The sequence below is a fragment of the Arvicola amphibius genome, chromosome 8 (genome assembly GCF_903992535.2).
Source record: "Arvicola amphibius chromosome 8, mArvAmp1.2, whole genome shotgun sequence".
NCBI lineage: Eukaryota > Metazoa > Chordata > Mammalia > Rodentia > Cricetidae > Arvicola > Arvicola amphibius.
The window spans coordinates 46,251,601-46,266,287 of NC_052054.1; the positions used below are offsets into that span (position 1 = coordinate 46,251,601).

The following is a 14,687-nucleotide window of genomic DNA, read 5'->3' on the forward strand; positions in this document are numbered from 1 at the left end:
ACCAGAGACTGTTAGAGTCTGACGTGTTCTTGTCAGTGAGAGAACTGTTTTCACTATCATCAAGAATCTGAATACTGAGCATTTCTGGTCCTTGATGTCCTATGCTTCCAAAGCATTTAGGGGAAATGAGAATCTTGTCGTTGTTATCTGTGAACTGAATGGTTCCTAATAATTCTCATGAGCTGAGCAAATGAGACAGAAGAATGGCACTATTAATTATAGTAATTACCTGCTTCGTGATTATTCTCGATACCTCCCAGTCTTGCCACACCCCGGATGACTTTGTGGCTATCACTTCTCCTGGACATATCATGATTGGGGGTTTATTTGCCATTCATGAAAAAATGCTGTCCTCAGATGACCATCCCAGGCGACCACAAATCCAGAAATGTGTTGGGTGAGTAAAACTTAAATAAAAAATAAAAAAATACAGAGTTAGACTTCAAGATTGTGCTGTAAGACTAAAACATGCAGAGGGTTTACTTGTGATAACATTTTTTAATAGAGCATGAGTTTATTTTGAATTTGCATCTGGTTAGTTTTGTGGTCCTTAAAATATATTCATCACCCCTGTTTGTGTAACCAACTTCCAAACACAGGGGTTGAGAATGCTTTACAGTAATGTATTTTTTTTTAACTACGCCTTTTGAAAAATCTCGGAAGCCACTTGTAAGGATGATGTAATCTGTCCTGCACTACAGCAAGCACGCCATACTTATGTTTCTATCACCCACAGCATGTACTTTAGAATTATGAGCATAAGCTTATGGTTTTATGTCTTTTTTCAAAGTTCACATTTGAGGTTTTCATGCTCACTTTTCTTTTTATAAAAAATTTCAATCTCCTCCCCTCCTCCTCCCCCTTCCCTCCCCTTTCTTCTACCCATACCCCCACTCCCTCCCTCTCCAAGCCAAAGAGCCATCAGGGTTCCCTTCACTATGTTAAGTCCTAGGTCCTCCCAGCTCCCCCTAAGTCCAGGAAGGTGAGCAACCAAACTGACAAGGCTCACAGTGAGCCCGTCCATGCTGTAGAGTTCAAGCTCATCACCGTTGAGACGGTGGAACAGATCATGCTCACTTTTCATCAGCACTGTGTTCATTTCACTCTAGAATAATTTAATCCTAGGCTGGCGAGATGGTTTAGCCATTAAAAGCTAGGCTCACAACCAAAAATAGGATAATCTAATCCTTTGCTAATAAGTTATGACCATCCTGGGATCAGAATGCTTTTTCTCCTTTTTACCGAACATATTGCTACATGCAGTGTAATTCTTGGCACGGTGTCATGCAAGAAGCTAAAACTGGGGCTGGGGGGGGGGGGATATTACAGATGGATTTTGTTTGAAGGAAAACAATATGTTTTAGCTAAATTTCAGTTTTAGAACACAGTTTTTGAGAAATTGATTTGCAATTCCTGTCTGGAAAAAGTGAGGCCAGACTCCTTTAAGGACACAGACAGCATCAGCTTCAAATGGTGTGACAATGTGACCCTGAAGCTTGCCTGTGCCTCTTAAAATTCTGATTACAACTTGACGTAAACTTAAATTCCTCTTCTGTTTTACTTTTCTGTTCTGTTTTGTTTGTTTTGCTTTAAGACAAGATCTCATTATCTCAAGCCAACCTCAACTCTTGATCCTTTTGCCGTGACTTCCAGAGTGTTGTGCTTTGAAAAATGTATCATCACGTCCAATCTCCAATTCTTTTCCTCATCAAATAATGATTTATAAACCCTATAAGATGCTTTTGGATCACACGTGTTTCCTGTATCTACCAAGATCCCTTTGGTCTTTCATCCCCGTTTGAGTTACTATTACTCTAACCAGTGATTAGCTGAAACGGTACAAAATAAAAAGTGAAGATGTTCAGTGAACAGAATTGGTACTCAGCGAGTTGAAGTCCAAAGTTTTAAGTCAATAACCAATGGTAAATATAAAACATTTGATCTAACAAACTTCTTCTAGAAGAAAAAAATCACAAATAAATTAATGTTTGACTTTACTGTCATTCCTCAAGGGAAGTGCATCTTACTCAATGCTGAGTCAGGGGTTAGTGTTGTCTGGTCCCTTCTCTGAGCACTGGGGACACAAAGTTTACATGTAAGGCACTATGAAAATATAGTATGGTTTAATTATAAAGTAATATATTAATCCTTTCTCTCATTTTTAATAAAAATTTTAACAATGATTTTCTATATTTTATCTTACAGTGACAATAGTAATTTTCAAGTAATTATAAGTTAATGAATTGTAAGCAAAATTTGGAATCAAAACCAGGAAGTTTCCCTTCATCCACTTAGAAACCATCCATTAACCTTTCATTTTATATGCGGTTATAATTATAATGTTTGTGTACAGTAAGGAATGAGATAGCAGTGAATCAGAACTAAATTACTGAGGTCTCTGAAATAATCCCAAAGCAAAATGCATGCAAGAAATGTTCTCTGAAACAGATGTATCTCTTGACAAACACTGGGCTTTACCAGTAATTCTTAAAAGTCTGATTCATGTATTTAAAAATATATGTGAATGCAACAGCAATTAATGAATAGGAGGTCACATATTTGAAAGAGAACAAGGAGATATCATATATGGGAGGGTTTGAATGAAATTATATAATTATATTATAATCTCAACAAAAGAAATATTTTTAAAAAGAAAAATTTAAATTTATAAAAGTATGTTTATCTGATTTCCATTATCTACAGATTAAAACCAGAAAATTAAAAGATAGGATTTAAGTCTAAGAAGCATATGCATGGACAGCAATAACATGCTGACGTGTAACTGCCAACAGGAGCAAGACACAACACACCAGATATCACAGCATATTAAAATGTCCAACACAATCCCATATTCATCAAGAAAATACTAAAGGCTGTGCTGTAGACTATACTTACAAAACTTGTGTTTCTGACATTTTAAAGGTTTCCTTTGAAATTATTTTCACTGGGGGATTTGGAGGAAGGAGTTGGAAGTGGCTATATATGATCGAGGTGCATTACTCAAAGCACTACAGGCAACTAACCACTGCTGGGAAAAGGAGAAATAGTCTCCCAGGAATGAGTATCCTTACTGGTTATCCAATACTGAGTGATCAGCCTTGAAACCATATACACACAACAAAAATGAATCCATCAGGTCTTTTATATGTATATATGTGTGTGTGTGCATACGTATGTATGCACATAACAATCATAATCAAAGAAAAAGAAACTGCCAACTAGAGTTGGGAGGAAATAGGTTGAGTGAAGGTAGCTAGTAGGTATTGGAGGGAGGAAATGATGCCGTTATATTTTAATTAAAATTCCCAGCGAACCTAGACAACAAGGAGGACCCTAAGAGAGATATACATAGATTTAATCTACATGGGTAGTAGATAAAAACAAGATCTGAGTAAATTGGGAGCATCAGGACCTTGGGAGAGGGCTGAAAGGGAGAGGAGAGACAGTGAGGGAAGCAGAGAAAAATTCAGAACTCAACAAAAATCAATAAAAAAGGAAAATGTATCTTTGAAAGAGTCATTGTTTACATTTATAAAATTATTAACAAATAAATAGAAGATATTCTATTACAATTATTATCAAAAGGGAGGGTAAGAGAAAATTTGATTTCAAATAAAGTTCACATTTTTCATGAAATCAGTTGGATTCATCCAAAACCTATCCATCAGAGGACAGAGGTGTGGATGAGGTATGCTATCCCCATATCAATAGAATAGTCATGTTTTGTTTCAGAAACTGCTTGTTTCTCCACAGCTTTGAAATATCAGCATTTCTTCAATCTCTGGCTATGATACACAGCATTGAGGTGATCAATAACTCGACATTGTTATCCGGAGTCAAACTAGGGTATGAAATCTATGACACATGTACCGAAGTCACAGCAGCAGTGGCAGCAACTCTGAGGTTCCTCTCTAAGTTCAACTGCTCTAGAGAAACCGTGACCTTCCAGTGTGACTATTCCAGTTACATGCCAAGGGTGAAAGCTGTCATAGGTGCTGGCTACTCGGAAATATCCATGGCTGTCTCAAGGATGTTGAACTTACAGCTCATGCCACAGGTACATTTTTGTTCTACTTCCTTCCATATGTTGGCTTTGATTACGTCTGTTCTTATAAAAAGATCGGGGAAACCTAGGAATTAGCTAGGGAGTCACTTTTGCAATAGTCAAAAACTAATTTCTGACAGTTTTTTAAAAAGTTGATTTAGAAAAGGCACCTATCTCTGAGGGCCTCACCTGCTCTGTTTCCATAGTAATCTCAGCCAGGTTCAAATAAAGCAATGTAAATAAACATCATTGGGTGCTAACGTAAGTTGATCTTCTTATAGAGAGAGGATTTAGGAAGAGCAATAGCAATCAAAGGGCAATGAGCTTACTACAACCAGCTCCTGTGCTACACCACCATAACTCAAAGATTCTGTGCACTTCCAGGTGAGTTATGAATCCACTGCAGAAATCCTGAGTGACAAAATCCGCTTTCCTTCATTTTTACGGACTGTCCCCAGTGACTTCTACCAAACTAAAGCAATGGCCCACTTGATCCAGCAGTCTGGATGGAACTGGATTGGCGTCATAACAACAGATGATGACTATGGAAGACTAGCTCTGAACACTTTTGCAATTCAGGCTGCTGCAAACAACGTGTGCATTGCCTTCAAAGAGGTGCTGCCAGCCTTCCTCTCAGACAATACTATTGAAGTCAGAATCAATCAGACGCTGGAGAAAATCATTGCAGAAGCCCAGGTTAATGTCATTGTGGTGTTTCTGAGGAAATTCCTTGTTTTTAATCTCTTCACTAAAGCCATTGAAAGGAAAATAAATAAGATCTGGATTGCTAGCGATAACTGGTCAACTTCTACCAAGATTATCACCATTCCTAATATTAAGAAGCTTGGTAAAGTGGTGGGGTTTACATTCAGAAGAGGCAATATGTCTTCTTTCCATTCTTTTCTTCAGACTCTGCATAGGTATCCCAATGACAATAACAAACCCCTACATGAATTTGCCATGCTTTTTTCTGCCTGTAAACACATCAAAGATGGTGATTTGAGTCAATGCATTTCCAACCATTCTCAAACAGCTTTGACCCATGACACTACCAAGACCATTGAAAACCACTTCTTCATGAGAAATGACTTCCTGTGGCATTATACTGAGCCAGGACTCATTCACAGCATTGAACTTGCAGTGTTTGCCCTTGGCCATGCCGTTCGGGATCTGTGCCAAGCTCGAAACTGCCAGAAACCCAACGCCTTTCAACCATGGGAGGTACTAATTCACAAATCCAAGCCTGTTGCCCTACTATCATTTCTCCATTTCCCCTCTTGATTTATTTTACAAAGATCCACAGTACTTACTCTTAACCTATAACTTCTGAAAGTAAAAACTGTCATTTTATAACCTGTATTGTTAATATAATTTTTTGTTCTTAATGATAGTTATATTTTAGTCTCACTTCTTTCCCTAAGTCCCAATGTTCTGTTTCATTTCTCTGAAGAGATTCTGTTAGTAGTGCTATCTTCCTCCTCAGATATATGGATTTTTTTAATCCTTCATATGTATTATGTTGTTTACTTATTTTTGCCCGTATTGGACTACATGAACTAGCAGATTATTTGACTATTGTTAAATATAATAGTGTTTCCCTCATCTTTTATGCTCAGTAATATACATGTTGAGATTCAATAGTTTAGGTATAGGACAAAAAAGTCTATACATAAAATTAATCTTTGCTTATATTTGCCTTGTTCATATAACTTGAAGGTAGTCTTATACAATATTTTTTAGCATAGCTATATAGTGCCAGTGAAGTCAAGTGTAGAATTTTTCACTTATACAAACAAGTTGGTGCCCCAAAACTCAGATTTGCAGCATTTTGTATTAAAGATGCTCATCATGTATATGAGGAAACTATAAACAAAAAGAAACATAAATAAACATGACATCCCCCTAATTGTGCAGCAGGTACTTTATAATCCTATCTTCTAGTTCAGCAGTTCCCAACCTATGGGTGGTGACCTACTGGGGGTAGGATCCAATGACTCTTTCACAGGGGTTGCCTAAGACAATCAAAAACCACAGATATTTGCACTATGATTTATAACAGTAGCAAAATTATAGCTATAAAGAGGTGACAAAAATAATTTTATGGTTGTGGATCACCACAACATGAGGAACTGTATTAAATGGCTGCAGCATTTGGAAGGTTGAGAATCACTTTCTAGTAAATGCTCTTACTGTCATAAGAAGTATGCTGTCTGTAGGGCTTTGTGTGTGTGTGTGTGTGTTAAGATTTATACTTTTGTTTTATTTGTATGAGTGTTTTTGCCTGCATGTATGTATGTATGTGCCCTGTGTGCAAACCATGCCTGCTGAAGTCAGAAGAGAGTGTTGAATCCCTGGAATTGGAGTTATAGACAGCTGTGAGCCACCATTAGGGTGCTGAGAATAGAACCTAAGTCATCTAAAAGAGTGCTCTTAACCACTGAGCCATCTCTTCAGTCCCCTGAGTCTTCTACATGGAAATGTTGTTAGATTTAGGATATGAAAATCTACATTTAAATGGGACACCAAGTGCATACAGCAATGTTTTCCTTTCTTTTCTTGGATTACTTTGGAAAGACTTAAAGTTTAATATGACGGTAGTTAGTGACAAATCATATTGTTGTTTTTTAAATGACCTTGAGAAAAGCATGTAAGGTACAATGCTTCTTTTAATAATAATATTAACGTGTGAGAACCAAACTTCTCAATCATATGAATTCAAAGCCAGACTTCGAACAGGTATTGATACAGTACCATAATACAACATGTATGTCATTTAGAGTTATAAGTGAACAGAGAGTAGAATAAGACAGTTGGGTTGTTATAAGCACCTTATAGACTGTTATTTGTCATAACTTTTATTGTTATTGCTTAGAATTCAAACAGTGGCCTTATGCAAGCTAAGCATGCGCTGCCAGGAGCTCCCTCCCAGTCACTATTGCTTATGTCTTAATCGCCTACAACATAAGCACCAATGACTGAAGTAACCTGCTTCCTCGTTTAGATGAGTAATTTCCATGTGTTTTGCTTGTTTGTTCTTACTTTGTTGTTGTTGTCAGTTTTGTTTTGTTTTGCTCTGGGGTTCAGTGAGCGCTCTGAACCCTAGAACTGCATTCTCAACCCTTGCACCATATAGTTGAAATTGCTCTTTTTAAAATTGTACTTATCTTTATTTTTAATAGATGCATAATCATTATACATGTTGTGAGGCAGGTATTGATCATTTTCAGAGACTTTTTGCTTTATAGAAAGCCAAAACTCTTATAAAGATGTAAATGATTAGTGATTAGGGTCTTCATTAAAATTCTTCTAAATAAATATATTTCCAATAATTTTTGAACATCTCCTTGAAGTACTTCCTTAGCACTATAAAACTCTCATAAAAGATTGGGGAAAAACAAACTTTGTCTTTGTTTAGATAACTCTCCTTTTCCATATGACATTCCATGTGGCATTCTCTAAACATTTCAATGCTTTCACCTAGTGTACTATGGAAATGCACTTTTTTTTTGTAAGAAGTAGAATGTTATACTGACATGACTGAGCTGAATTTTAGGAGTGAAAGACTGGAAGAGAGCATGGAGATGAGCAGCTGAACCTACTGGATACAAGAGGAAGATGAGAAAGGATCTTGTTTCATAGGCTAGAAAAGGCACCATCTCTTTAAAAAAAAAAAAAACTAGCCTGCTTTTACAATTTCACATAAGAAAAACTTCTGCAGAGATCAAATCTAGAACTTCCGGTGATGACACGACAATTCTTTCTTAAGCATGTCCAAACGGTGATTGAAAATTTCCTTTCCTTTCTTCTCAGTTTAAATAGCATTCCTGAAGATGCATGCAATGTCATCATTGGGATAAAGGGTGTCCCGAAAACGCTCCTGTTCAATGTTCACTCATTTTTATCTTCCACAGCTACTTGATGTGTTGAAAAATGTGACATTCTCTGACGGAAGGAACTCGTTTCATTTCGATGCCCATGGGGATTTAAATACTGGTTATGACGTGGTTCTCTGGAAGGAGCTAGGTGGCCTCATGACCGTCACAAAGATGGCAGAATATGACCTGAAGCACGACGTCTTCATCATCACAAGCCAAGAAGCAAAGCGCGAATTCAGGAAACTTAAGGTGATTTTGTCGTACGGTGCTTTGCCAAATTTAAGTCAACTAGCATATCACCTGGAGAAGTCCTGATCTCCAGCAGGGCTTCCAGTGATTGTCCCACTGCTCACGGAACACCTTCCGCCCCTAAATTCCGTGACCAGCCAGCATAACACTCTTACCCATGTCCTCGGTTTCCTCACGCCTTTCTCTTCAGTGTTTCCATTTCTCAATAGTGTCCAAATTCAACTCTGTATGTGGTCAACTCTATGCGCATCCCCTAAGTAAATGATCTTGGGGCTGGAGAGGTGGGAAAACAAACCTTGTTCATTGGATTTTCATTAAATTTAGGAGCCCCAATGTCCAGTAGACCTTGTACTGCTAGGCAATCAGTCCGACTATTTCCCGGTGACGTTGTCTCTTTTCCTGCTAGCTGGCCACGTTATACTCTTCTCTGACTTTACCCCATCACTTTCAGTTGATCCTGCTTTCTTTCTGTTCTACCCAAACACCAGGAAAAAAAGAACTGCATTGAGTACCATAGCACATTGGTACCTGTGCTTCTAAATTCCATCTGGCCCTGTGCATGGACCGCTGTGCCTCTGCCCAGAGGCAGCACCTCCACTTGACCTGTGCACCCAGTCCCTTCACCAGCTGCACATTCTCCTGCATCCTCTACGATTTTCTCTTCTGCCCTGTCCACATGGTGATATAGATATGTTTTATTTCTCCCATATTCAAAAGGCAGCAGCTGTGTCGATTTCCCAATCCTCCTTCATTTGTTGCCCAAACCTCTGTTTCTCTTTGAAGCATAGCCTATTATCATTAATTATCTCACCGGCCCCAATTCCTTCCATTCTCTTCTAAGCTTTCTATAATGCTATCAAAATTGTCTAGCTCACTTATACTAAATCTGAATATCATAATTTATTTAATAATCAATTTTTTCCATACCATTGGCCTTATTTGCTTCCTAGACTCCACACTCCCTTGATTTCCCCTGTGTCTCTAACCACTGTTTCTGTCTCCTTTGTTAGGTCCTTATCTTTCTAATACCCCTAAACACTGGGGTGCACAGGCTCAACCCTGCTCTTTGTTGTCTGTTTAGTGACCTTATCAGGCTCCTGTCTTTAAACAATGTCATTTTGTAGGAGTCTAGTGACTTCTTGATTTTTATCTTTTAGCTCAAATAAGTGCTGACTGCCTAACTGGAATTTCTACACGGATATCTATCTGATAGTTTTTTTTTTTCACTGACTGTCTCCAAAACAGAATTCTTGATATTCTTTCCTACATCCCAGAGAATGACAACCCTCCTTTGTCTGTTGCTCATGGGACGCCTTTGATGGGATGCTTGTCCCTGATCTGCCACACAACACACTTGTCATACTGCAGACCCACTGAAAGGCTAACTTCCAAAATGAGTCTGATGACCGTTTTATCCCCTGATGGTACCACTCCACTGCAAGGTACAGCCACTGCTCACTGAGGTCGGAGTGCTAGCTTTGTAACTGCTCCACCTACACTCACACCCCTTCAGTCTATTCTTAAGGCACCATCCTGGAAAATGCAGTGGTCTGTTCAGAGCTCTTCCACAGCATTGTATTTCTTTCCAGGTAAAGGCTGGTGGGTATTTTTAAATGCTCCCTCTCCTGCCTCTATCTAGCATTTTCTCTCCTCAATACCTTCTCTCCGTCTATACTCTCCTTAATTTCCATTCCCCTGTCATTCCACAGTTCTCCCTCTCTTTTATATATGCCTTCCTCTCTCAATGGAAGAACTGTGCACCAGCTCCAATCTACATTGTCACACCTGAATCAGGCGTAATGGCGAGTGCCTGTAATCCCAGCACTTGAGAAGCAGAGACAGGGGAATCATGAGCCTGGGTTCACAGTGAAAAAAGCACATCTAAGCTTATAAAGTAGTACAGATGAAAAGAACATGTTTAACACTGTGTTGAATCCACAGAAGAAAGAAGAAAGAAAGGAAGGATTAAGAAAAAAGAGGAGATGAGATTTAAAAAAGAGGGAGAGTAGTCAGGAGAGTAGAAACATTATCAGCTCTCTGTCTCTCTTCACTTCCCTGTTTTTGTTTTATTTTCTCCCCACTTGTCACCATCTCTCATTTTCTCCATTTTGCTTATTTTTTATCTTATTTGCTGTCACCCTAAAACCCACATCAGTGACTTACAACTGCCTGTAACTTCAGCCACAAGGGAGATATACACACAAACACACACACATGCATACACACACACATACATACACACACACATGCATACACACACACAAATTGGGGGAGGGGAGATTTTTGCACACAAATTTTTAAAATCTTGTTAAAAAAATGCAAAAGTCTTATTTTTCTTGCAGACTTCTTCCTTCGGCATAAAATCAGAAATTCCCAGACCCTCATTTCATTTTTCAGCTTTACAAATATGTGCTTTTCCTTCTGCTGGGAGTTCTCTGGAAGAGCTAGTATCCATGGTTTTCTAATAGAAGCCACAAATCTCAATAGGCATGGGGGTGCATGCTTTTAATCCCAGGACTCTGGAGGCAGAGGAAGGTGAATCTCTGTGAGTTCAAGGCCAATCTGCTCTACAGAGAGAGTTCTGTCTCAGCAGAGACCCTGTTCCAAAAAAAAAGAAAGATCTATAAAGTAGTTTTTTCATCCAAAATGTCCTATATATTTTAAGTTTGTTCCTGTTCCTTAAGATGGGAATGCTATGAAAAAGACCAAAAATGCTACTTAGCAAATGTTTAAATGAGGAATAGCTAGGATAATTTTCTTTTTTAATTATTTAGATTTTTTTCTTTCTTTCTTGTACTGTAGCAAATTCTATCTAAATGCTCCAAGGAATGCAGCCCTGGTCAAATGAAGAAAGCCACAGGAAGCCAACACATGTGTTGCTATGACTGTGTGAGCTGCCCCGAGAATCACTATAGCAACCAGACAGGTGACCACAGCCACCTCCCACTGACAGTGACGCCTCTGAATTGGTTCTCTTGGGCTGACTTTTCTGAATATCAACCCTAGCTTTATCTTTTGTTTTACATTTCTTTCTTTTCCATTCTGGGTATCAAACATTGGGCTTTGTATATTCTAGACCCATGCTCTACCACTGAACTAACTCCCCAACCTCTCTCTAGGCCCATGCTCTACCACTGAGCTACACCCCCAACCTCTCTCTAGGCCTATGTTCTATGACTGAGCTACACCTCCAACCTCTCTCTAGGTTCATGCTCCACCTCTGAGCTACACCCCCAACCTCTCTCTAGGCCTATGCTCTATGACTGAGCTATACCCCCAACCTCTCTCTAGGCCTATGCTCTATGACTGAGCTACACCCCCAACCTCTCTTTAGTCCCATGTTCTACCACTGAGCTACAACCCCAAACTCTCTCTAGGCCTATGTTCTACCACTGAGCTACACCCCCAACCTCTCTCTAGTCCCATGCTCTACCACTGAGCTACACCCCCAACCCCTATTTTTATTTATTTTATTTCTATTCTTATCCTTGAGACAGAGAGATTCAAAAAATAGTCTTACCTGGTTCAGTTAGCTTGGACAGGATTATGAGAATCACAGGTGTAGAGGGAGGAAATGACTTCAACTATGTCTAATCCCTAAATCATGTTCTTAACAAGGTCTCTAAACTGCCACTAATAATAGCAAGTTCATGAGAGACTCGCATCTTTCTGGAGTATATAGATTTCCTGAAGAAGCACAGCCCAGTTGGCCTTTTGACTTCTCTATTACTTTCCCGTCTTCCTCTTCGCTTCCATTTATCTTCCTCTACCACATTCTTTGGGTTCTGTGTAGGTTTTATTTGAATAAGGAACCAATTTGACCTTTCCTATGATATATATATATATATATATATATATATATGTGTGTGTGTGTGTGTGTGTATAGACAACCAACTAGTTTAAATGTTTCATTCTCTTCTCCCTGCTAGATATGGATCATTGCCTTTTATGCAACAATGAAACCCACTGGGCCCCAGTAAGAAGCACTGTGTGCTTCGAGAAGGAAGTGGAATATCTGGACTGGAATGACTCCTTGGCTCTCCTCCTCATCGCCCTCTCCCTACTAGGAATCGCCTTTGTTCTGGCCATTGGCATAATATTTACAAGAAACCTGAACACACCAGTTGTGAAATCATCTGGGGGATTAGCGGTCTGCTATGTGATGCTCACCTGCCATACCCTGAACTTTGCCAGCACAGGCTTTTTTATTGGAGAACCCCAAGACTTTGCATGTAAGACCAGGCAGACACTGTTTGGTGTGAGTTTCACTCTCTGTGTCTCCTGCATTTTGATGAAGTCCCTGAAAATTTTGCTAGCGTTCAGCTTTGATCCCAAGCTGAAGACCTTGCTGAAGTGCCTGTATAGGCCAGTCCCCATTGTCCTCACCTGCACAGGCGTTCAAGTGCTCATTTGCACTCTCTGGCTGGTCTTGGCAGCACCCGTTGTAGAGGAGAACATCTCCTTGCCTAGAGTCATTATTCTGGAATGTGAGGAGGGCTCTGTCCTGGCCTTTGGCACCATGCTGGGCTACATCGCAGTCCTGGCCTTCCTTTGCTTCATATTTGCATTCAAAGGGAGGAAACTTCCTGAGAATTACAATGAAGCTAAGTTCCTGACTTTTGGCATGCTGATTTACTTCATAGCTTGGATCACATTCATCCCTGTCTATGCTACCACATTCGGCAAGTATTTGCCTGCTGTGGAGATAATAGTTATTCTGATATCCAATTATGGGATTCTCTGCTGTACATTCTTCCCCAAGTGCTACGTTATTCTTTACAAGCAAAAGACTAACACCAAATCAGCCTTCCTCCAGATGGTTTACAGTTATTCATCTCACAGTGCCAACAACCTTGCCTTGAGTCATGTATCCCTGAACACTACTAACCATGATACTGTAGTACCTAATCTAAGTCATAATGACAAGGCTGCAGCCTGTCCCAACAGCAACCATTGTCTGGCACAAGTGTTCGGCATAGGCGGAGAAAATGCTACAAATGTGCCTAAAACTTTGCATCAGAAAAGAAGTTCAAGTATATGAATTAGAGTTCTTAGGGCATGCCATGATACCAAAGGAGAAGTTTCTAGTTGTTGCTGTAAGTTGTGTGTTAACTTTCCCAGCAAATATATTTTGTATAGTTTTGCTACCATTTGCTTGAATACTCTCTCTGCTTAACTACCTATAATAAATAATAAATAAATAAAGCTGTTGGTATTAATCTACCTTTGTTTTCTATTACTCCCTTCAGTTTTTATCTTGACCAGCCTTCCTCTTAGGCAATTTAAAGTCAATGGATAAGACAACAGCCTTTTTCCATTCCCTACTATTCTCACACCTCTTTTTCAAGCATTGTGATACTTCTAGTCTACTGAAGTTGAACAAGCCTTTGGGTAATGAGTACATATCCAGTAATACACTAAATACAGAGGCACCAGAAGTTACAATGGATCATTTCTAGTCTCCAGGAGCTCAAATTCCATGGAAAGACAGCTATTGCCAATCACTATAAAGATTCTTCATTTGTATTATTTACAGAGAACTGTGACAATATAGAGTACTTACAGACACCCCCCTAGGGAGATGAAGGCAGGGTTTAGAAGGCAACGTAAGGGATATGGTATTATATAATACCCTAAAATATAACTGGATGTTAGTTAGGTAATCAAAGAATGCACAGACTACGTCCATTCCATCACTGCACAGGAATCCTCTCCAGCATGGGGAGTCAGGTCTGAAATGAATGAATGCCCCAGTATGGGACTCCTTGCTAAAGAGTTGAGTCTTTATCCTGCTTGATGGCTCTCACAGTGTCTGGCTGGGTGACAATCGGCTCAAAATCCTTTATTAGAAAGACAATTCTGATACAAGATGGCAGATAATCTTGTTAAAAGCAGCCAGTATCTGTAACAGGAATTAGAAAGGAGGCTACGTATGTGTTCTCAAGCTGGGAAAGAAGTAGCAATTTATTTGACACCACTGGTGAAAGATGAGTTATAAGGTTCTTGCTAGTTATAAGGTTCTATAAGTTCAGATGGTGATATGGGATGCAAGAGGAAGTGGGGAAGGGAAATGTTGAGCTCAAAATGGTGAAACCCATCTAAAGATGTATCAAACATTCTCACAGAGTGTTTGAGCTTGGTGGAACTCGATCAAGACTGACAGCAAGAACTCAGATGCAAGATTCATATTACTTCTTCCTTTAAAGAGTTTATTAAACAGGGCTGGAGTGTTGGCTCTGAGGTTAAGAGCATGTTGCTTTTTCAAAGTACCTGGGTTTGATTTCCAGCACCCACATGGTGGCTCGGAACCAGCTCTAACTCTAGCTCCAGAGGATCTGATACCCTCTTCTGGCCTCTGAGGACACTAGGCATGACACACATACCTACATACAGGCAAAACACCCATACACATAAAAATGCCATAAAATAAATAAATCAAAAAAGTGTAATCCCAGATGAACAAGTATGAGACCTTGTCTCAAGCAAAACAAAAACAGGGCCAGAGAGATGGCTCAGTA

The 14,687-nt window shown here is 39.3% G+C and overlaps 1 protein-coding gene across 1 annotated transcript; it reads left to right on the forward strand.

Annotated features, from left to right (window-relative positions):
- Nucleotides 1-203: 203 nt before the first annotated feature.
- On the forward strand, nucleotides 204-13,210 carry Gprc6a (G protein-coupled receptor class C group 6 member A). The gene is made up of 6 exons (XM_038340836.1): nucleotides 204-397; nucleotides 3,754-4,057; nucleotides 4,430-5,266; nucleotides 7,957-8,169; nucleotides 10,972-11,095; nucleotides 12,099-13,210. The coding sequence occupies exons 1-6, from the start codon at nucleotides 204-206 to the stop codon at nucleotides 13,208-13,210; spliced, it is 2,784 nt and encodes a 927-aa protein (XP_038196764.1).
- The last annotated feature ends 1,477 nt before the right edge of the window (nucleotides 13,211-14,687 follow it).